Source organism: Cherax quadricarinatus, chromosome 55 (genome assembly GCF_038502225.1).
Source record: "Cherax quadricarinatus isolate ZL_2023a chromosome 55, ASM3850222v1, whole genome shotgun sequence".
Lineage (NCBI taxonomy): Eukaryota > Metazoa > Arthropoda > Malacostraca > Decapoda > Parastacidae > Cherax > Cherax quadricarinatus.
Window position 1 is genome coordinate 12,560,197 of NC_091346.1, and position 23,497 is coordinate 12,583,693.

Genomic DNA, 23,497 nt, shown 5'->3' on the forward strand with positions numbered 1-23,497 from the left:
GTTATCGTCACATGTCTGGAAATTCTGTTGGACAATGGTATGGGGCAGAATGACAGTGCCACTACAAGAATTGAGGGAATGATGTTTTTCGATAGTGACTGGAGTAGTATCGATATTTGAAAGAAGAGAACGGTCATTTGGTTGGTTAGCATTCTGGACAGTGATGATGTGTGTACCGTTCTTGAGAGCATGAAAGGATATAGCTCTACCAACATAGCATAGGAGCTCCTTGCCAATATTATGATCGGAAAGATAGGCAGTAGAGGAAGTCGGTCGTAAAGGAAAGAATTTTGTCCATTGTGCATTCTGAAGCTGAAGAAAGGGAGTACATGATGTGTCAGTCTTTTTCGAGTAGAACGAGAAGGAAACAAAGAAGTATCATCAGGCAACTGTTGTGGGCATTTAGGAGTGGGACTGGAATTAGTCCAACGTGGGATGGGCTGGTGATTCGAATATTGCCGCACCATAGAGGGGGAGGCTGGAAGCACAGTCAAAGAAGAGTGGAGGTCAGACGTATTGAAGGTACCTGAAGCGGGTGATGAAACAGCACCAGGAAGAGGTACAGGGGCATTAGAAGTGTCCGAAGAATGGTCAAAAAATGAGTCAGGGTCAGAATGGGGTGTGGTATCAAGAAGGGAGCCCAGGGGAAGCAGGTTCTTGGATAGGGCACTCCATGGTTAGATCACTTCTTTGTTTGTTTTTTAGAAAGAAAAGAAAGAAAGAAAACAGGGGGGGGGACAGGGAGAAATAGCTCCTAAGAGGCAAAAAAAGGACCATAAATCCCCCTCCACGCCCAAGAGGACCTCAGCACCGCAAGTAGTGCAGATGCAACATGGAACCCGTGCCATACCCTACCCTTCATGCCAGTAAACCAGCAATCCAGGATAGCAACCTCACGTCTACAGAGCCACCTCAGTGAACAAAAGAGAGGGCGGCTGGATATCCACCACAAATCATACCTCCTTGGCTACCACCCCTTGGAATCCAAGAAGCAGCCTCCAGAGATACACTCATCACCCAAAAGACACCCAAAACCATGCCCTGGGAGACCAGAGAGGGATTGGGACACCCCCAGGTGATCCAGAATTCAGAGCAAACTACACCACCGCCAAGGGCCTCAATGGAATGGGATGGACCCCAGTACCCTTCCCGCTACCTAGGAACTAGATTGCTTGTGGGAAGAATCCCAAAGACTGAAAAGAGGGAGGAAATATGGGAGGGATGGGGAGGAGGAGGAAGAGGAAAAAGAAGGATGTGAAGGATGGGATAGGGTAGGGGGGACTGGGGGGTAATTAGGTTCGGTCTGAGGAAAGAGACCAAAAAGTCTAATTCCTCAGACCAAGAGCCTCTTCCCCGCGTCAAGGAGCCCCCCTTAAAAAGGTCTTCCTGTGTAAAAACTGAGAGAAAGTAAGTGTTAAAAATTCTACACATTTCCTTATCACAGTTGGTGAGCTGACCCATGTAACTTTTGAGTGGGCCTATCTTGTCCCTAACCTTACTTCTGTATATCTGAAAGAATCCTTTTGGGTTAGTCTTTGATTGTCTTGCAATTTTAACCTCATATCTTTTTGCTTTTCTTATTCCCTTTTTTTATTTCTCTCTTTAGTTGAATATATTGTTTTCTTAACTGCCCCTCTCCTATTGTGATTCGCCTATATATGCCTGTCTTTTGACCAGTGAGATGTTTTAATATATTGTTTATCCATTTAGGATCATTTTTGTTTGATCTGATTTCCCTATTTGGAACATTAGTTGTCTGATTAGCTAGAACTATGCTCTGGAAAACGTCATATCAGCAACCATCACCACCTACCTGACCAATAGTTAGCTTATTCCAGTTCAGCCCATCCAGGTAACTTCACAGTCCTATGAAATCAGCCAAGCAGAAACCAGGGACAGAGACTTGACTGCTATTATTTGGGTAATTCCATGATATATTAAAACTGAGTGATTTGGGATCACTTTCCCCAAGTTCATCATTAACCTCAAGATTATTAATTAGCGATACCCTGATGGCAAGAACCAAGTCAAGCTGGTTATTTCCTCCAGTTGGTTTTGTCACAAACTGTTTTAAGAAAACAATCCTGAATCGTATCAAGAAAGTCACTTGACTGAATTTCCTGTCAAATTGCTCCAGTTAATTTGTCTAAAGTTGAAATCTCCCATTAGCACAACATTTTCGTATGTAGATGCCTTACGAATTTCGTCGCATAGAAGTTTACTGCACTCCCTATCAAGGTCTGGGGGTCTGGAAATCACACAAGATTAGTTTTTCACAACCCTCCAGAAGCTATAACCAAACAGATTCAGTAGCTGACACTTTTAATTTTATATCTTGTCAAACACAACAATTTAAATTGTCTCTGACAAATATCGCTACTCCACCACCCTTCCTGTTGACCCTATCAGTGTGGAATAATTTATAGCCATGTATGTGCATTCAGAAGGCTTTTTTTTCTCTATCTTTCAGATTGAGACAAGTCTCTCTTATGCTTCCTACACTTGCAATTAATCTTAGCTCACCTATCTTATTTCTTTAACTTCTGCTATTAGTACAGTAAACCTTAAGGGGGCAAGTATCTCACTGCCTTCTGCTGTCTCTCTTTGTTTCCTGACATGATCCATTGTCTTTATTTGTAACTTCATGATGAATTTCTTTTAATTAAACATTTACTGTTTTCAACCCTAGTGTTGCAACATGACTGTTTCACACACCCATACCTCTCGATCGAGTTGGCAAGTGCTACCACCTCTGCCCCAGAGAGATGTACCCCATCTCTTGTATACATATCATGTTTGCCATAAAAGTTGTCCCAGTTGTCAATGAATAGGACTGCAAGTTCCTTGCAGTATTCATCTAGCCAGCAATTTGCACCAGTTGCCCTAGACAACCATTTATTGCCCACTCCTCTTCTAGGCAAGATGCTACATATGATTAGGACCCCTCCCTTAGACCTAATTAAATCTATAGCTGATCTGTATTTATCTAGCAGCTCTTCTCTCCTACCTTTCCGGATATCATTTCCACCAGCACTGAGACAGATAACTGGCTTGCTCCCATTACCTGACATGATATTAATCAACCTGTTGACTATGTCACCAACACCAGCTCCAGGGGTAGTAGTACCTTTACCTTCACTGACCACTGAGGTACACTCATCCTGAAGAACAGAGAAGCGATTTCCTACCTTAACTTCCCTTATTTTGATGTTCCTTCCATTACTGGGAACCACTCGCCACTTGTAGCAGGTGCTGGACTGTACCTCACTGCTGGTAGCCTTTTCATCCTCCCCACCTTCAGCCACCTCACAGCGAGTGATAGATTGAACCTCACTGCTGGTAGCCTCATTTTTCCCAACCACTCTAGCCACCTCACACTCGCTCCCAAACCCATTGAGGAGAGCCTTCAGTCTCCTAATTTCCTGTTGAAGAAGTAGGATCCCCTCCTTCAACACTCTAACCTCAGATTTTAAAACACGGCAGAAACACACTAATCCCCATAGCAGCTCAGGACCTATGACCTGTCGTGAGCACTGACCACTGATACCACTCATAAGTTGCGTTATCAATTTTAGTGCATAGAAGCTAATCAGATGTGACACTCAGAAATTAATGCAGGAAATCATCATTATCTGGAGATGTAGTTATTAAATTTTTCAAATTTTTTTAAATAGCAAACTGGGATCTACACCGGCCAAAATTAATCCACAGACAGGTTATGAACACTGAGGAAGGGGCAAAAAGACCAGAAATTAGATATGGATTAGGGAAACAGACACTGCAGACTTCACGTAGGGAGGAAGACATAATAATAATAATAATAATAATAATAATAATAATAATAATAGCAATATCTATGTTTCTACAAGTACATGTATAAGGTATACAGACCATAGCTGACATCAATGACTTACTACTATATAGAAAGCTGCTTGTTATGCAGAGCATTACGGGCAAATTAGGTCAGTTTTGTCCCAGGATGCGACCCACACCAGTCGACTAACACCCAGATACCCATTTTATACTGATGGGCAAACATGGACAGCAGGTGTCTTATGGAAACGCATCCTAATGTTATCCAGCCGTACCGGGGATTCGAACTCCGGACCTGAGTGCGCTAGTAATCGAGCTACAGGACAGGCATAGTGTTAAGTATTCTACCGGAGGGACACATCAAACAAATGAACTCTGCAGCCAATGTTTCTTGTATAATTTAATGTCAGGTCCATCTTGGTATATTCCGCAGCAACTGGAAGTCAGACCTGAAAAAGCAGATTGAATTTAATAAACGGGACTAGAGTGTTAAGTCTTATATGAAAGCATTAGATTATCTAAATGTAGTGCCACACCAAGGAATTAGGGTCTACTTTTCCTGCAGTTTCTGAAGGCTGAACCAGAGTTTCCCTCAGAATCAAATGGGATGAGTAACTGTGGCCGTCTTCCTTGTAATTACAGATGCCTCCCTCTTTATATGAGTCTATTTTAATGAGCCCTGTTTTTCTTTGTGTAACTTTCAGGAGTCTTCCCTTTAAATATTCCCGTTTTCTCGTCAATTTAAATAGACCCGCTAAAGGAATGTTACTCCATGATTGCCAGTGACTTCTATATCACTGACAATATATTTATATATTAAAAATTACTTATACCATAGAAGAATATGACTGAGTTTTTATTATTGCCAAGTTACTTTCATTTAAGCTTCTATTTCAATATCAGTGCTTGTGGGAATTTTCTCATGCCATAATATTCATCCTTCTGGCTATGGGCATTGATGTGCCTGGGGGCACTTCCTGTTTCCTTCTCTCTCTCCCTGCCTCCCTCTCTCCAGTGAATACAACCTCTGGGATCGTATTAGCTTGGACATCCTCCTGTTTCCAGCAACTTTACAAGCTCCTGATGATGTGCTGATTGCAACATGAAACACACACACACACACACACACACACACACACACACACACACACACACACACACACACACACACACACACACACACACACACACACACAAGGAGAAAGATCTTGGGGTGAGTATAACACCGAGCATGTCTCTGGAAGCACACATCAATCAGATAACTGCTGCAGCATATGGGCGCCTGGCAAACCTGAGAACAGCATTCCGATACCTTAGTAAGGAATCATTCAAGACACTGTACACCGTGTATGTCAGGCCCATACTGGAGTATGCAGCACCTGTTTGGAACCCGCACTTGATAAAGCACGTCAAGAAACTAGAGAAAGTACAAAGGTTTGCAACAAGGTTAGTTCCAGAGCTAAGGGGAATGTCCTATGAAGAAAGATTAAGGGAAATCGGCCTGACGACACTGGAGGACAGGAAGGTCAGGGGAGACATGATAACGACATATAAAATACTGCGTGGAATAGACAAGGTGGACAAGGACAGGATGTTCCAGGGAGGGGACACAGAAACAAGAGGCCACAATTGGAAGTTGAAGACACAAATGAGTCAGAGAGATAGTAGGAAGTATTTCTTCAGTCGTAGAGTTGTAAGGCAGTGGAATAGCCTAGAAAATGACGTAGTGGAGGCAGGAACCATACACAGTTTTAAGACGAGGTTTGATAAAGCTCATGGAGCGGGGAGAGAGAGGGCCTAGTAGCAACCGGTGAAGAGGCGGGGCCAGGAGCTAGGACTCGACCCCTGCAACCACAAATAGGTGAGTACAAATAGGTGAGTACACACACACACACGGAAGCGATGTAGTGGAGGCAGGATCCATACATAGCTTTAAGCAGAGGTATGATAAAGCTCACGGCTCAGGGAGAGTGACCTAGTAGCGATCAGTGAAGAGGCGGGGCCAGGAGCTCGGACTCGACCCCCGCAACCTCAAGTAAGTAAGTAAGTAAGTTTATTCAGGTATACACAAATACAGTTACATAGAATTATCATACATAGCAGCATATGTGTAGAGAACCTAGGATAACCCAAAAAAGTCAGACAGAGTGACTTATTTCCATTGGGGTCCTTCTCAACTAGGTGAGTACAACTAGATGAGTACACACACACACACACACACACACACACACGTGCACACATACACACATGCACATACAACAGGCCTAGTGTCTAATCGACATGTGCCTAGGACCAAATGGTAACTAACACACACACACACACACACACACACACACACACACACACACACACACACACTCATACACACACACACACACTCATACACACACACACACACACATATATATATATATAGATATATATATATATATATATATATATATATAATGTCGTGCCGAATATGTAAAACTGGTCACTTAGCAAGAACTCATTTCTAAAATTTTCTGTTATACGTTTAAAGATATATTTTTTTCATTTATGTTCATGTAAAAATTTATAATTTTGCACCAAAAGGAACTTAGAAAACTTACCTAACCTTATTATAACAAGCGCAGTTTATTTTAGCCTAACACAACTAAGTATATTTTAGATTTGTTTACAATAATTTAATACTAAACAAAGACAGTGAAATATATTTTTTCGTTAGGTTCTGAATGTTTTTGGAAAAATTATTGCATACACAAATTTTCACTTGTCCTATATGGCAAGATGAGCATTGCTATTTAAGCCAAGATCGCAAGTTCTGCCTATTCGGCACGACATTATATATATATATATATATATATATATATATATATATATATATATATATATATATATATATATATATATATATATATATATATATATGCATGCAAAGACAATGATTATGTATGAGTGAGGTGAAAGTGTTGAATGATGACGAAAGTACTTTAATTTTTGGGATTTTCATTTTGGGTCACCCTGCCTCGGTGGGAGATGGCCAACTTGTTGAAAAAATAATATGCAAGACAAGTCATGCAGGTGGAAATTTTTAGATCAAGTACTTTCACACTCTCAGTGCATCATCAGGAGCAATGCAATGTTGCAAAGGCAACAACTGGAGAAGAAAGGTAAGTTTTCAAAGTATGTACCAGCTTTCTCTCTCTCTCTCTCTCTCTCTCTCTCTCTCTCTCTCTCTCTCTCTCTCTCTCTCTCTCTCTCTCTCTCTCTCTCTCTCTCTCTCTCTGTGTATATATATATATATATATATATTTATATATATATATATATATATATATATATATATATATATATATATATATATATATATATATATATCTCGTGCTGAATATGTAAAACTGGTCAGTTAGCAAGAACTCATTTAAAATGAAGTCCTTTCTAAAATTTTCTCTTATACGTTTAAAGATATATTTTTTCATTAATGTTTATGTAAAAAAATTTAATTTTGCACCAAAAGAATCTTAGAAAACTTACCTAACCTTATTATAACAATTGCAATTTATTTTAGCCTAACCCAACTAAATATATTTTAGATTTGTTTACAGTAATTTAATACTAAACAAACACAGTGAAATATATTTTTTTTCGTTAGGTTAAGAATGATTTTGCGAAATTACTGCATACACAAATTTCCACTTGTCCTACATGGCAAGATGAGCGTTGCTATTTAAGCCAAGATCGCAAGTTCTGCCTATTCGGCACGACATATATATATATATATATATATATATATATATATATATATATATATATATATATATATATATTTTTTTTTTATGTGAACATTTATTAATAAACAAAATACATTTACAGAAAAAAACCTAAACATGAATACAATGGCACAATGTATCAAAGATGATGAATTTCCTCCAGCTCCTCCGAGGCTGGACTTGAACCAAGTATGCAGCAAGCATTTCCCCTCTGGATGGCGACGCTGAGGCGCTGGAACATGAAAGTGGCTGCCCTTGGGTCCCTGGTGGTGTCGATGAGTCTGGAACCCAATTCTTTAAGGAAACGTGTGGCATTTTTTCCCCATGATCCCAAGGTCTCTGATCCCACTGGGACAAATTGATACTGTTGGCTAATGTCCCTGTACTTGCTGATCTTGTACTCCTCCCTGTGGTCAGCAGCTCCTCCCTGTCGCCCCACACTGTGATGGATATAGGTGTCAGCCAGTGTGGACACACAGGTATAGTCCCATGCTAAGAGCTTGCCATTCTTCCAAGGATAGATGGTGATCCTGTCGGGGCGGTTTGCTGGGTTGTGGGTATTGTTTGCTGCAAGTGATCGTGGCTCCCTCTCGGCAGGGCATCCAGCTGTAGCAAGGGTTCTCTTAATGATGTCGTTGACCTCATTGTGTCTTGCATGCCAGCCCTTGGTTTTGGAACAGTTAAGACCATGTAGACCGTATTGGTCTGCTTGCACTTCGCCGCAAATACACATATATTCTGTGTGAATTGGGGCAGCAAGGCGCAGAGCCACTGCAATACGGAGGGTCTTAGGGTCGAGTCGCGTTCCCATTGCCGATATGGGAACTGTTTGGAGGAAGTCCCCGGAGTGAGGTGCACTCACAGCCTGGAGACGGGCAATCTCCCTATCTGATGTTGCAGCCCTGAGCATGTTGGCAAGCACCTTTTCAGCAATTGGGCTATCCCAGCTTGACTGTTTGTGAGCCAGTGCTGCACTAGGGTTTGGTGCTGGAGCAGCAAGAGTCTCCCATTCGGTGATGGCACTGACATAGCTAGGGTCTTCTATTCCTGCTGAGTCACTGAGGGTGTCAGGAAGAATTTGTCTTATCAACTCGTTTGATGCAATGGAAGAGGATAGGAAAGCTGGTAGAGCAATCTGGGAGGATCTGCGTACTCCTAGCCCTCCAAGCCTGACCGGAAGTGAGGCTTGCAACCACTGTCCATCGTCAAGGGAAAGATTCAATACACTCTCTAGCATGGCCTTCAGGAGAGAGTCATATTCCTTGAGTTTTGGACTGCTGAAGGCTGGGGAGCATCTCAGAAAATAGGTAAGTTTTGGGGTTGACAGGCACCTGGTGAGTAGGTAGAAGGCATCGTGTGTGTCAATGTCTTTCATCCTGCTTTCCATCGTCCGGAGGTCTGAGACTTTTTTTCCTAGGATCAGATCGATGGCATTGGACCCAAGAGGAGCACCGAGGAGAGTGCTATTGGCCGGATCAATGGCTCGTGCTCCTGGTAAAATGGTACTAATATTCTGGATCAACTGTTGATTGGTAGAAACTATTTCACATTTGGTGGGGTTTAAAGAAAGTCCCAGGCTTTCTCCCATGTCTTTAATTTTACTGATGTCCTCCAGGAGAGATTCTGTTGTGCCAGCTAGGGTACCGTCGTCCAGGAACCAGATATTGAGCTCGCTGGAGAGTGCCTCTGTGACTTCCTTGATGACCAAACAAAATAGAAAGGGGGCGAGAGGGTCCCCCTGTTGCACGCCCTCACACGAGTCAATTTCATGGTCCCCAAACAATAGTTTGGAAGTCACACTATAACACGATTCTATGAAGGGATAAAGGGAAGGGAAGTTTCTATAAACTGCTTGGAGAGCAGCATCCCTTCTGACTGAGTTGAAAGCATTGGCAAAGTCCAATTTGACCAAGGCTTTTTCATAGGACATGTTTTTGATATATACTCGTGCTGCGTGGGCAGCTGCTTCACAGCCCTGTTGAACGCCGAAACCGAGCTGAGTTGGTTTCAGCATTGCAGCAGCCTCTTGACTCACCCTTCTTACTGCAGCCTTGGCGACTAGGCGCCGAAGGGTGTTACCCACTGCAATGGGCCTGATTCCGCCATCCTTTTTCCGGAGGGCACACAATGAGGCACCAAAGAAAAAGGGTCTGATGGCCTCTGGGACACCGCCAGCCAGGCACAGGTTGGAAAATTTGGTGAGTTCAGACAGCAGCCTCTCTGAAACCTCACCAAGTGCTGGATTGAGTATTTGTTTTAAGTGTTGAGGCCTTAAACCGGTGAAACCTCCTGCTGAACCCTGTGGAAATGACATAGCAGCTTTATACACATCAGCATCCTGTAAGGTTAGATGTTCTTCGCCTGCTGCAATGTCAGGGAGGTCAATGTTGGTACTGGGAGCCCTGGGTGGATGTTTGTCCTTCAGAGCTTGCGCCGTGCTGACGTCCTTGGGAGCGATGGTATCCTCACTGGTTATAAGTCTCAAAGCTCCAATAGTATTACCCTCTTCTATTTTTTTGCTAATTTGGGCTCTGATTTTTGAGGTGTCGGGTGTCCTGTTGTTGGCATTTGCCCGGCGGGTGTTTGTCGGCCTAGGGGGGAGACGGACGAGGTTGTCATCCCTTGGGAATGCATTTATTGCCCTAATAACATGTGTTGCTAGTGACTTGTCCCTCCTTGGTGGGACAGCCAAACAGGCATTGCCAAAAAGCAGCAAGTTATGCCAGGATCTGTTGTTTGAAGGAGCATCGTTGACTTTCTTCAGAAGGTCAGGGAATTTGCTAGCAGCTTGAGGGCGAGCTGCTTTGGGGATGTGTGTCAGAGTCCTGGTGGATGTTAATTTGATTGCAGATTTGAGGTCCTCTGTAGAGGTGAAGTCACGGTAGCTGTCAGCCCTGTCTGCTGGGGGAGGCTGTTGGTTGTTCTCATTTGGAGCTCTCCTGGAGCCTAGGCATCTATTGTGTGCACGGATGTTGCCAGATGTGGGATTGAGTGCACATTCCCTGTGGCACACCCGGCAAATGCCTCGTGAACGACAGCTTTGGCTCTGTCGTGAAGATTCCTGGGAACCCGCGACTACTTGTGACATTGCTGATATCGTGGGGGTGGGAGGGCGCCAGCTGTGGGGTGACGGGTGAAGGGGAGCATGGATGCATGGGTGATGAGGGTGGGGGAGTAGCGAGCGGCGGAACTTGTAATTGGTGGGGCACTAAACGGCATATATGTATATATACGTATATATATATATATATATATATATATATATATATATATATATATATATATATATATATATATATAAATATATATATATATATATATATATATATATATATATATATATATATATATATATATATATATATATATATATATATATATATATATATATATATTTATTACCACACTGGCCGATTCCCACCAAGGCAGGGTGGCCCGAAAAAGAAAAACTTTCACCATAATTCACTCCATCACTGTCTTGCCAGAAGGGTGCTTGCCAGAAGGGGCCTCGGGCAAAAAAATGTTGCTTTTTTGTTTACCGTCCGATTTCCTCCAGTTTTGGTGCACAAGACAGTATTTTCACTTTCTTGAAAATATTTATCAAAAATATACCTCAAACAACAACTGAGAAAAGACTGAAAAAGGACTGATTTACTGAAAATGCCCTTGGGGGGCGATTTATTCCTATATGGGACATCGTAAGGTTGTTTGGACACTTGGTGCCGAGAGAGCAATGCTTATTCGAATTTTACTCAACGCTTTTTCTCTAAATAACTTATCTTTATTTCACAAAAAAATAAAGTTTGTTAGTTCCTGGAATTTTTGCAAAAAATCTGCCCTTTACTCCCACATAACTCCGAAATTATTTGGAATATTTCCAAAAATAGCTTGTAGAAAAATAGAGAAATCATTATTCTGCAATTTCTGTGAATATTATTCCATTTAATTAAGTAATAAAGGCAGAAATAGGTACCTTAGGTGAATAAGTTACTTTCGAGATATTGGCCGGGAGCGCCGGCCGGCCCACCGTCTCAAAAAAAAAAAAAAAATCGCGAAAATCGCGTTTGTTTGGGTGTATTTCTTAGTAAACTGATGTTCTAGTGCAGTTATCCTCTTCAAAATGCCGTTTTCTCTTACTCAGAGGCTAAAGAATACGACATGGAGAGCAGTAACTCATTTATATCGAAATATTCCCGATAATCTCTCGCCATACTATGGCCTATTTTTTTCAGTCTAGAGTATATAACATGTTTGTATGTTATTTAGAGTGTTTATTATATCATATTAGATCAATTCTGATAGATAAATAAGCCGTAGAGTTGATATATAAGCTGATATAAGCGTAATAATGAAGTGATTTCTCCTGGCTCTATCTGGAGCGGGAGCACTACCGAGCATTCCCATATGATTCCTGGTTGTCTCTAAGTCTAGGGATAAACTCCGCCTTCTGTTTTATGATGCCAAATAGTCAGTTATTATATTAGAAAGAATAATGCAAGAAAAAGCGATAAAAACAAGAAAAAATTTCCAAAATATATATGGGCTGTGAGCAGACTCGCTACCAATATCACCGTCACCATACCTGATATAAATGACTATAATTTCTTGTAGAAACGTCGTAGAACATTCATTCTGGTACTATTGTATTGCCAAAGAGTTAAGCTATTTTTCGGTATATATAACTCAACTTCCATAATTTTTCGATTTTTGGTTGAGGGCGCGCGGAAATTGCCCGAGGGCCCCCTTACACTACAGTTTTTTAAACTGCAATATTAACACCCCTCCTTCAGAGTGCAGGCACTGTACTTCCCATCTCCAGGACTCAAGTCCGGCCTGCCGGTTTCCCTGAACCCCTTCATAAATGTTACTTTGCTCACACTCCAACAGCACGTCAAGTATTAAAAACAATTTGTCTCCATTCACTCCTATCAAACACGCTCACGCATGCCTGCTGGAAGTCCAAGCCCCTCGCACACAAAACCTCCTTTACCCCCTCCCTAAGTAAGTAAATTTATTCAGGTATACACAAATACAGTTACATAGAATTATCATACATAGCAGCATATGTGTAGAGAACCTAGGATAACCCAAAAAAGTCAGACAGAGTGACTTATTTCCATTGGGGTCCTTTACCTTTCCTAGGCCGACCCCTACCCCGCCTTCCTTCCACTACAGACTGATACACTCTTGAAGTCACTCTGTTTCACTCCATTCTCTCTACATGTCCGAACCACCTCAACAACCCTTCCTCAGCCCTCTGGACAACAGTTTTGGTAATCCCACACCTCCTCCTAACTTCCAAACTACGAATTCTCTGCATTATATTCACACCACACATTGCCCTCAGACATGACATCTCCACTGCCTCCAGCCTTCTTCTCGCTGCAACATTCATCACCCATGTTTCACACCCATATAAGAGCGTTGGTAAAACTATACTCTCATACATTCCCCTCTTTGCCTCCAAGGACAAAGTTCTTTGTCTCCACAGACTCCTAAGTGCACCACTCACCCTTTTCCCCTATCAATTCTATGATTCACCTCATCTTTCATAGATCTATCCGCTGACACGTCCACTCCCAAATATCTGAATACATTCACCTCCTCAATACTCTCTCCCTCCATATATATATATATATATATATATATATATATATATATATATATATATATATATATATATATATATATATATATATATATATATATATATATATAGTGCACCCCCAGTTTTCAGCCAGTGCAGAAATTGTGCAATTCAGATTTTGAGCACTTTTCTCAGCGATATTTCCCCTGAGTTTTGTGCATCTACTTGGAAATCGTTGGTAGCAGATGCACGCTCCTAGGCCACTCATACGTTCGCAACTCATTCTCGGGCACATTAAATGTCTTATTTTACGTTAATATAGACATTTTCATTAATCTATCTATGATATTTTCTTCACAATTACATAAAAGAAGTTACATAACATATAAACATGCAATGTTTATATGCAGTGGAGGGTAAACATTATGTTTTCTCTGCTCTAGTGTTAGAGAAAACTTATGAATCTGCGTTGGCCCAGTAACAGACCTTAATCCTTAAACTTTTGTTTACAATTCTCGGCATGAATTATTCAATACGTCTCCCTTTGTTTATGATGGCATCTAAAGGTAATTGTTAGAAACGATTAAACTCAGTGAACATGGTATGTCGATGGTAATAATGGGGCTGTGGGCCACAGGGTATGTAGCTGGTAGGTAGGGGTTGGATGTGAGTGGCCAGGATGTGGAAGAGTTGGTGGACAAGCATAGGGAAGAGCTAACAAAAGTCTTCAAAAAAGGTATGTAATGTTCATTTATAATTAAAATTAGTCATTTATATTTATTTCTCATTGTTTTCTGTATATAAAACTAAAGTTATTCTCCATAAAATGTATTTTTTGTTAATATTTTTGGGTGTGTGGAACGGATTAATTGAATTTACTTTATAACTTATGGGAAATATTACTTCGGTTTTCGTCCATTTCGGATTTCAACCTACCTTCTGGAACAGATTATGAAAACCGGGGGTCTACTGCATATATATATATATATATATATATATCAAAAAATTTACATGAATTTCACATCATTATTTTCACTCATTTGGGAAGAGTCGTTCAGAAGATGGGTTACACCATGGTCTTCCTCTCTTTTTCCTCAGGTGGGAACAGTTGTTCATGAGACTGGCCACGCCATGGGCTTTTTCCATGAACAGTCACGCCCTGAACGAGACAGCTATGTTAACATTATCACTCCGAATATCATTCCTGCCATGTTGAGCAACTTCTACAAGTACACCACAGCCGACATCAACGACTATGGTGTCCTGTACGACTACTCTTCCGTCATGCACTATGGTTCACAGGTAAGATATAGTGCAAGTGATGATAATGTTTATGGTGTTAGTGGTGAGCATTTTGTTAATGGTGCTAGTGAGGTCAGTGATGGTGGTGGTGATGATGAAGATGGTGGGGGAAATATTAATAATGATGATTATAATAGTGATATTGGTGGTTGAGGGAGTTGATGGTGATTGTTAATGAGAATTATAGTTATTAGCTAATATAGTAGTGGTGATGATGATTATGATGATAATAATTAATAGTAATAATAGGGATAATAATTATAGTAGTTTGGATGTATGCTATGATGGTATAAATGATGCAAGTGAAAAAATGATTATTGTACTGAGGAACACTGATGAATCTCTCTCTCTCTAGCTATCTATATATCTATTTATCTATCTATCTATCTATATCTTTATCTCTCTCTATTCAAATTCAAATCTTTATTTCTCTGCATAGTTTACGTATGACTGACATGTTATAAGGAGTTTATTTCCTTGCATAGTTTGCAATGTGTAATTACAATATTGATTTGCTAAGTACAAAGAAAAGCACTATGATGGTGAAGCATTTCACCCAGACTAGACCTAATGCTTAACAGAGTACTTAATACTAGACATACAGTGGACCCTCGACATTCGATACTAATCCATTCCTGAGAGCTATCGAATGTCGAAACTATCGAAAGTCGAATTAATTTTCCCCATAAGAAATAATGGAAATCAAATTAATCCATGCAAGACACTCAAAAGTATGGAAAAAAAATTTTACCACATGAAATATTAAGTTTAATGCAATAGAATAATTACAGTAACAGCAATAACAGTAGATTAATAACAGAATAATTGACACTTACCTTTAATGAAGATCTGGTGATGATTGATGGGATGGGAGGAGGGGAGAGTGTGGATGGTGTTAGTGTTTAGAAGGGGAATCCCCTTCCATTAGGACTTGAACTGGGAGCCTCACCATGCCTTACCACACTGTGTATGCCACTACGATTCTTAAATCTTTCAAACCAACCTTTGCTGGCCTTAAATTCACTCACATCACCACTAGTTGCAGGCAATTTCTTTACCAAATCATCATGCACTCCGACACACGCACTCCACTTTCGTACTTTGCAATTATCTCTTTCGTCATTTCAATAGTCATTATCACCTTTTTTCTCGAAGGGTTGGTACTAGAAGCTTTCTTGGGGGCCCATAGTTACTTATTTTGCAGAAACAAGCACCAAAAACAGTGATAATATGGATAATATGGAATGTACCGAATGTATCCTTAGATGCGCGCACACTGGCTGGCTTGTAAACACTGGCACACACGGGGCAGTTCAGGCCACACATGGACACGTCTCGTACGAATCGTATTGAATGTCGGGTTTTCCATCGAATGTCGAGGCAAAATTTTTGCGTTAAAATGCATCGAATGTGGGATTTATCGAATGTCGATGCCATCGAATGTCGTGGGTCCACTGTATATATCTTAGTTCATTCGAATTGAACATTGTTTTTTTATATATCAACGGAGGTAGTAGCGGTTTGCCAGTAATTAAATTAACGAGTAGTTGAATAACAAGTTACAGTATTATATTTTAACATTATACATAATGAGATTGAGACCATTTTAGTTTTGAAGTAATCTTATGAAGTTTGGCAATTTTTGAGTTGATGGTGGCGACAATATACAGTGTTTGTGTTAGTTTTGGGAGATGAGGTGATTCCTAAGCAGAGCCTTGAGTTGGTGTGCAGGCAGCAGGGTCCCTTTTGTATGTTCAGGCAATGAATTCCAGATCTTAGGGCCCTTTATATGCATAGCATTTTTGCATAGGGAGAGATGAACACAAGGGATATCAAAGAGTCTTTAGTGTCTTGTGTTATGTGTGCTCTGTTGTAGTTCTCAAGAAGGAGTTTGAGAGGAGGGTTTATATTGGGGAATAATGTTCTGTGTATCTAGTAGGCATAATAATGTAAGTGGATATTTTGTATGTTAAGAAGGTTCAAGCTCTTAAATAGTGGTGGGGTGTGTTGCCTGGTGCAGGAGTTTGTAATCATTCTCACTGTAGCTTTCTGTTGTATAATTAAGGGTTTAAGGTGATTTGCTGTGGTTGAACCCCATGCACATATACCATAGGTGATATAAGGGTAGATGAGAGTGGTAAAGAGCAAGAACTGCCGTTTGGGGTACATAGTACCTACTGTTTTGGAGAATTTTTTTTTTTGCAAATTTGGTGTAAGTGGGTCTGAAATTTAAGGCAGCTGTCAATGTGGAACCCTAAAATTTTTCCGTCAGTGTGTCTTGAAATGGTGGAACTATTTATCGGTATGTCTAGCTGAATATATGTAGCCTTGTTCCCAAACAGTATGAGTAGGTTTTGTCGATATTGAGAGTAAGTTTGTTGGTCGTTATCTAAGTGGATATTTTTAGTAGCTCATCGTTTACAGTGTTTATAAGTATGGTTTGGTTTGGGTGAGAGAAGATATAGGTAGTGTCATCCGCAAAAAGAACATGTTTAAAAAAAAAAAACCATACCATGGGTGGGGATAGAACCCGCGATCAGAGAGTCTCAAAACTCCAGACCGTCGCGTTAGCCACTGGACCAGCTAGCCACAATAAGATTCGTCCAACTAGGTATATTTCTACACCATAGGAAGGTTAGCATAGGCACCACTGTGACCACAAATGCATGTTGACGGCTTTGAGGGGACTTGAGCTAGAGTTCGTCACGGCCACGCTAGCTGGAGAACTTGCATTTGTGGTCACAGTGGTGCCTATGCTAACCTTCCTATGGTGTAGAAATATACCTAGTTGGACGAATCTTATTGTGGCTAGCTGGTCCAGTGGCTAACGCGACGGTCTGGAGTTTTGAGACTCTGATCGCGGGTTCTATCTCCACCCGTGGTATGATTTGTTTGCAATCAAGATTAGGTGCTCGCAGCACCGTAACCACCCTACTCAACCTACCCCTTACGACCCCCAAACCCTCGCAAAAATATAGTACATGATACACTGTCTCCTCCCCTCCACAGATGCCACACACCCCACCCTCTATGACCCTTCTATTCTGGAGTACCACTCAGGCAAAATGCCATGCAGGAAACGATACATTACCTCACGCGCCCTGGGTCTTAACCTCAACTTACTAAAGCGGCGCCATATATTCCCCCATGCGTACATGGGGAAAATCCCCTCCACTGGTACAACAACCCTACCCACACACGAAAGCACGTAATACAGTTTCACACTCCTGCAACTCCACTCCACCATACAATTGTCTCAGCCTGTCATGTACCCTATCCAGCCGTCACCCACACAATCCCACATGCAACACCTCCCTCTTGATAAACACACATTTAACTCTGTTTCAGGTCCAGCAACCTTAACCCTCCCTGATGCACTGGTAATGTTGCAACCTCATAACGTTACAACCCAAACCACACAAGAATTTGAACACCCTCCTAAGAATTCTCGTAATCGCCGTCCTTGTTAATGGGAACACAGCCGTCACATACCACACCTTAATATACAATAAGACATTAATTACAATAGCTCTTTGCACGAGGGTTAGGTGGTATGGTCGCAATGCCTCCAGGCGACCCTGGATCCTGCCCACCAACCTATTTGAATTGTCCTCCCTCGTGGCACCCCAGGTCATCCGCATACATAATACCACATATTTTTAAAATCCCGGCCTGCCGCTGCACGACATTACATCTCCACTCAACCCTCCCCTCCCAAGCCCCCAACCCAACTGCCATTGACTTCTCCAAGTTCACTTTCATACCCGTACTACCCCTGAACAAGTTCACAGCATCTTCTAATGCCCCCAGCCTCATCCCCTCTTGCACCAGGACAGTTGTGTCATCAACATATCCGACCAAACCAGGCCAAACCCTCCCTTCTCCTACCCCTTCCCCTGTGCATATGCGTTCCTCCGTCATTCGGTAAAAGGGGTCCTGGACACATGCAAACAATAATTATGACATTGGTCACCCCTGCCTTAGACCCTGCCCCATGACAACTGCCTCCCCCAAGCATCCATTGTTCTGCACCCTCGCCCTTGCACCCTGGTACAACACTTCAACACACCCCACAATTTCTTCACCAAAACCCTGTCAACTGAGTATAGTGCTCAATGCTCCCCTTTCTGCCCTATCATACACCCCCTGCCAATCGAAGGCCAACAACCCTGCCCCCTGCCCCCCTCCCTAGTTTCCACGACTCACTTTAGGATCCCATGCCCCATAACCATAGACCTCCCTGGCAACCCAAAATGATTCTCAGATACAACCATCCCCACGACGCACTTAAACCTATTTCCAAATACCTTTGCAAACAACTCATAATTCGAGCAAAGCAATGAAATGGTGTGGTAGTCCAGAAGGGTATGCTGCTGCTTCCCCTTTGGGACCAACACCACCACTGCCGTTGCCTGCTTTCCCTCAACTCGCCCCTCTCCTTCGAATTCATCAACTGGGCCAAAAAGCCCCTCAGCAGCTCCCAGTGCTGTAGATAAAACTCACACGGTAGACCATCGACGCCTGGCACTTTCCCCTTATGCATCTCGCTTAATGCCCTCCATGTTTCCTCCTCCATAACGACCCCGCCCAACACTTCTCTATCACTCCTCCCCAGATTGCACGACACACCCACATGCCTGCTCTAAAACCTTCCCCACCACCTCACAACATTTCCAATACTCCCCATACCATTTATCTGCATAAACACTCATACCTTTCATCGCATGCCAATGGCCTGTCCTCCTATAACACCTCTTCCAACCTCACCTGCACCATCACTGCAGCAAACCTCTCATCCTATAACTCACATATTCTCCTCTTCACAGCACCAATGTCTTCCACAGGATAAGTTCCCACCACCATTCCCCCCTCGCATAACATCCCCTTAACCTGTCCTCCAAATAGTTAAGATCATACCGTGGTATGGTTTCTAAAGTAATTTATTCAATTCCCTTCCCAGACATAATATTTCCTAATCCTTTCTGTTGCCACACCATCCCACCATTTCACCACATCCTCCACCCGTCTCCCTTCCACACTAAGCCGCTCCCACAGTGCTGCAAACCCCTCCAACCCCTCCTGGTTAGCTAGCACGCTCGTGTTCAGCTTCCAATAACTCCTATACCTTCCCGCCAGTGACTCCCACCCCACCTCTGCCACTACCACCCGATGATCTGAATGTTACCTCCACAGTGTGAAAAGACTCAACAATGACCCTCTGTGAGAGATACAGTCTAACCTAGCTGTGTAACCTTGCCGTACAAACGTATGCTCCACCTCCCATGACCCCCCAAAAAGCATCCCTTAAATGTATATCCCTTAAAAGGTCACTTAAGACCGTCAACACATACCCAGCCTCCTTGGCTTCCACATCTGCCCTCCTGATGATGCAGTTCACCTGCTAGTGCCATGGATGGCAATACTCACAAGAAACACCACTAGGTCCTCGTGCACAAAAGTCATCTTAACAAGAACATCACTTTCAGCCAGAGCATACACACAGACAAACGACTCTCTCTCCCCCATCCACCACCCATCCACATGCAAGGCCATCCTCCCTCCGCCTCCCTCACTTCTCTGCAAAACAAACGGGCTCGCCTCTCAGATCAAGACACCCACTCCTACTTTTAAATGAGCAGATTGCAGTGCCACCACCTGATACCCTTCCACCTCCAACACTCGACCATCCTTGAAATTAAATTGTGTTCTTGAAGAAATGCGACATCCACCTTACATTTACACAAACATCCTAACACTCCCTCTTTATGTCATTACACAATCCATAAACATTTACTGTCATACACCTGAGGCCGGCTTAAAGTTTCCTTCCCTGCCTCCTCTTGACACTCTTCCTAGTTCCACCAGAACTTGGGGCACCACCTTTCACCCTCACACCAACTTCCACCTTCCCCCTTCCTTTTGGTGCTGCTTGCCGTGTCCACCAGTACAATCCCCATCCACCCAAGACTTCTTCCCAGGCCACTGTGCCAGCATCAGGATATCATCCAAATCCAACGCTTCGGCCCGCTTCCTTGTGATGACCTCTTCCTCCATGTCATTGTCCTGGGAGGCCGCACAATGGACCTCTACCTCCACCGTATGGTGTTCCACTGAAAAGGGTGATGTCACAGACATGCTGTTATGCACAGGCTCCTCAAGGTGCTCCTGCCACTCGCTCACCATGGCTGGCAGCTCAGTACCAGCCACCTGCACAGGTACACCCATCTTCTCTGCAGGCTGTGACAATTTTTGCAACACCATAACTAGTTCCTCCTCAAGCGCCAGCACCTCCACCCATACCTGCATCTCATCACTTGGCACTGGTAAAGTCTCAAGGCCCGTTAACACTTGAAGCTGCACGCCCACTCCTGACTCAACAGGTGTCTCCTCCACCACCTCGCTCCACAGACGGTCATGCCCTCCATTGTGCAGTTGTACCTCAACAGCCACCTCCCTCACTGGAACAGGTGCATCCTCTGCTGGGCCATGTGCTCATTGGTTCTTCCCACACACCGCTGCCATGTGATCGTAAGCCCCACATGGGTGGCACATACACCTCTGCTCAGTGTATGACACCATGACCTGTGTTTAAAAGTCCACCAGGTACATGTAGGATGGTATGTGGTGCTGAAAAGTCATTTTCAGGGTAAAGGTGCCTTCCAGGAGACTCACGTATGCACCTGATACCCACTTGTTGTGTTGGCCCATATGAACAGTCCCATATGCATCAGACACTCCTGATGTCCACTTTATCCGCCTCGAACGGGACGTTGCAAAGCTTAACCCATGTAAAATGACGTGAGATGTCAATCATTCTCACCCATACAGCTGGTGTAAGATCGATACTGGCGTCCTGAAAACGAGTCACCAACGACTCATACACTGTGGAGGAGAGCAATTTCACAAATACTCTGTAAGCTCCATTTAACACAACTCCTTATAACTCGTCATCCTGAATGCTATATGCCTCACATATGATGGTGGGAAGTAATACTTGTGCTGAAGCAGGCAATATCACACCACGAAGGAGCTCAATCCCCACTGTGTTGACACAACATCTCACACTGAGCGCCTTATTGACTCTAGGTAGCTCTCCTGGTAGATCAGCAGAGGGGTGCAAAGCACAACCGCACTCCACCGCAGCCAGGCAGTGAATGAATGTGGTCTAGTTGGAAGGACTCCACACTGCTCCAAGCTAACTATGGCTGGAGTAGGGTGGGGTCACGTGACACAGACTGGACAAAGGAGGGGGGTGCAGGTGGGAACAGGATAAGTGGTGTTAAACAATATACCCAAGAGGACAGGTTGAATCCTTATACCTTTATCTATCCTCTTTATACCAAAACAGCAAATATTATACATACACATATATACATAATTTTTTGACTAACTTTGAGGACCAAGTATAATGATGATGATGATAATGATGATGAATAATAATACAAAGTCGGACATTTCCATTTTAGCTAATAATGGAGAAGAGTGCAATGTAATATTAAATAAGATATCAGTGATGAAATAGATTAAAACCCGAGGGCATTAATAGTGTAACAACGACAATGATGATGGTGTCAATAACAACAGTAAGGATTGTGACGTTTGACGTTTGTGATAATTCTGTGTGATTGTGGCGATGATGATACTGGTGATAAGGATGCATCTGAGTGATGATGGTGAAAGTGATGAATATTGTGATGATGCTGGTAAGTAATAATGTAAACGGTAATGAATATAATGATGGTGATAGTGATGAATAAAGGGATGATGCTGATGACAGTGATGATGGCTTTAATAATGATTATAATTATAGATTATAATTTTGAACATAAGAACATAAGAAAGAAACTGCAGCAGGCCTACTGGCCTATGCGAGGCAGGTCCAAATCTCCCACCAGCTTAAGTCAATACCTTGACCTAGTCAGGTCAGACACGTCACTTAAGGATCACGACATCCGACCTAGTAGCACAAGCTAGTCAGATCCAACTCACACCCACCCACACCCACTCATGTATTTATCCAACCTATTTTTAAAACTACACAACGTCTTAGCTTCTATGACGGTACCAGGGAGTTTGTTCCACTCATCCACAACTCTATTACCAAACCAGTGCTTTCCTATTTCTTTCCTGAATCTTATTTTTTCCAATTTAAAACCATTGCTGCAAGTCCTGTATATGTTAAATATTTTTAGCAGGCTATTTACATCGCCTTTATTAATTCCTGTTTTCCATTTATACACCTCATTCATATCCTCCCTAATTCTACGCCTTTCTGGAGAGTGCAGATTTCTGATACATGGGATCAACTTTGTCATCCTCCTTTGTGCATTTTTCAGTGCATTTATATCCATTCTGTAATACGGTGACCAAAACTGTGCAGCATAATCTAAATGAGGCCTAGCCAAGGATGTATAGAGTTGAAGAACAACCTGAGGACTCCTATTATTTATACTTCTTGCTATGAAGCCAAGGATTCTGTTAGCTTTATTGCGAACACTTATGCACTATTGTCTTGGTTTCAGATTACTGCTACCCAGAATCCTAAATCCTTTTCGCAATCCATAATATTAAGATCTACATTATTGAGTTTATATGTTGCATGGCTATTTTCCTTTCCAGCGTTTAGAACTCTGCATTTGTCTATATTAACCTGCATCTGCCACTTCTCCGACCACTGCATCAGTCTATTCAAATCGTCTTGGAGTGCTCTAATGTCCTCATTAGAATGAACTGGATGGCCTGTTTTGGTGTCATCAGCAAATTTGATTATGTCGCTATTTATTCCCTCATCTAAGTCGTTTATGTAGATTGTGAACAACAAGGGGCCCAGCACTGACCCCTGTGGAACACCGCTTGTGATTTCTCCCTATTATTGCAAACTCTCTGCTGCCTATTTGTCAATCATGCGTCTACCCAGGAAAAAATTTCTCCTCCTATTCCATGTGCCTTAATTTTTCTCAACAGCCACTGAAGTTGAGCTATATCGAAAGCCTTACTGAAATCTATATACACAATATCATATTCAATACCATGATCTACCTCC

At 42.4% G+C, this 23,497-nt stretch overlaps 1 protein-coding gene across 1 annotated transcript in view; it reads left to right on the forward strand.

Moving 5' to 3' along the window:
• LOC128699009 (zinc metalloproteinase nas-34-like) overlaps positions 1-23,497 on the forward strand; it is a gene marked incomplete at its 3' end in the record, with an annotated part of 80,884 nt that overhangs the window by 16,998 nt on the left and 40,389 nt on the right. Inside the window, exon 6 of the mRNA XM_070096762.1 lies at positions 14,251-14,454. Within this exon, the coding sequence (XP_069952863.1) occupies positions 14,251-14,454 (204 nt within the window). The remainder of the gene's footprint in view (positions 1-14,250; positions 14,455-23,497) is intronic.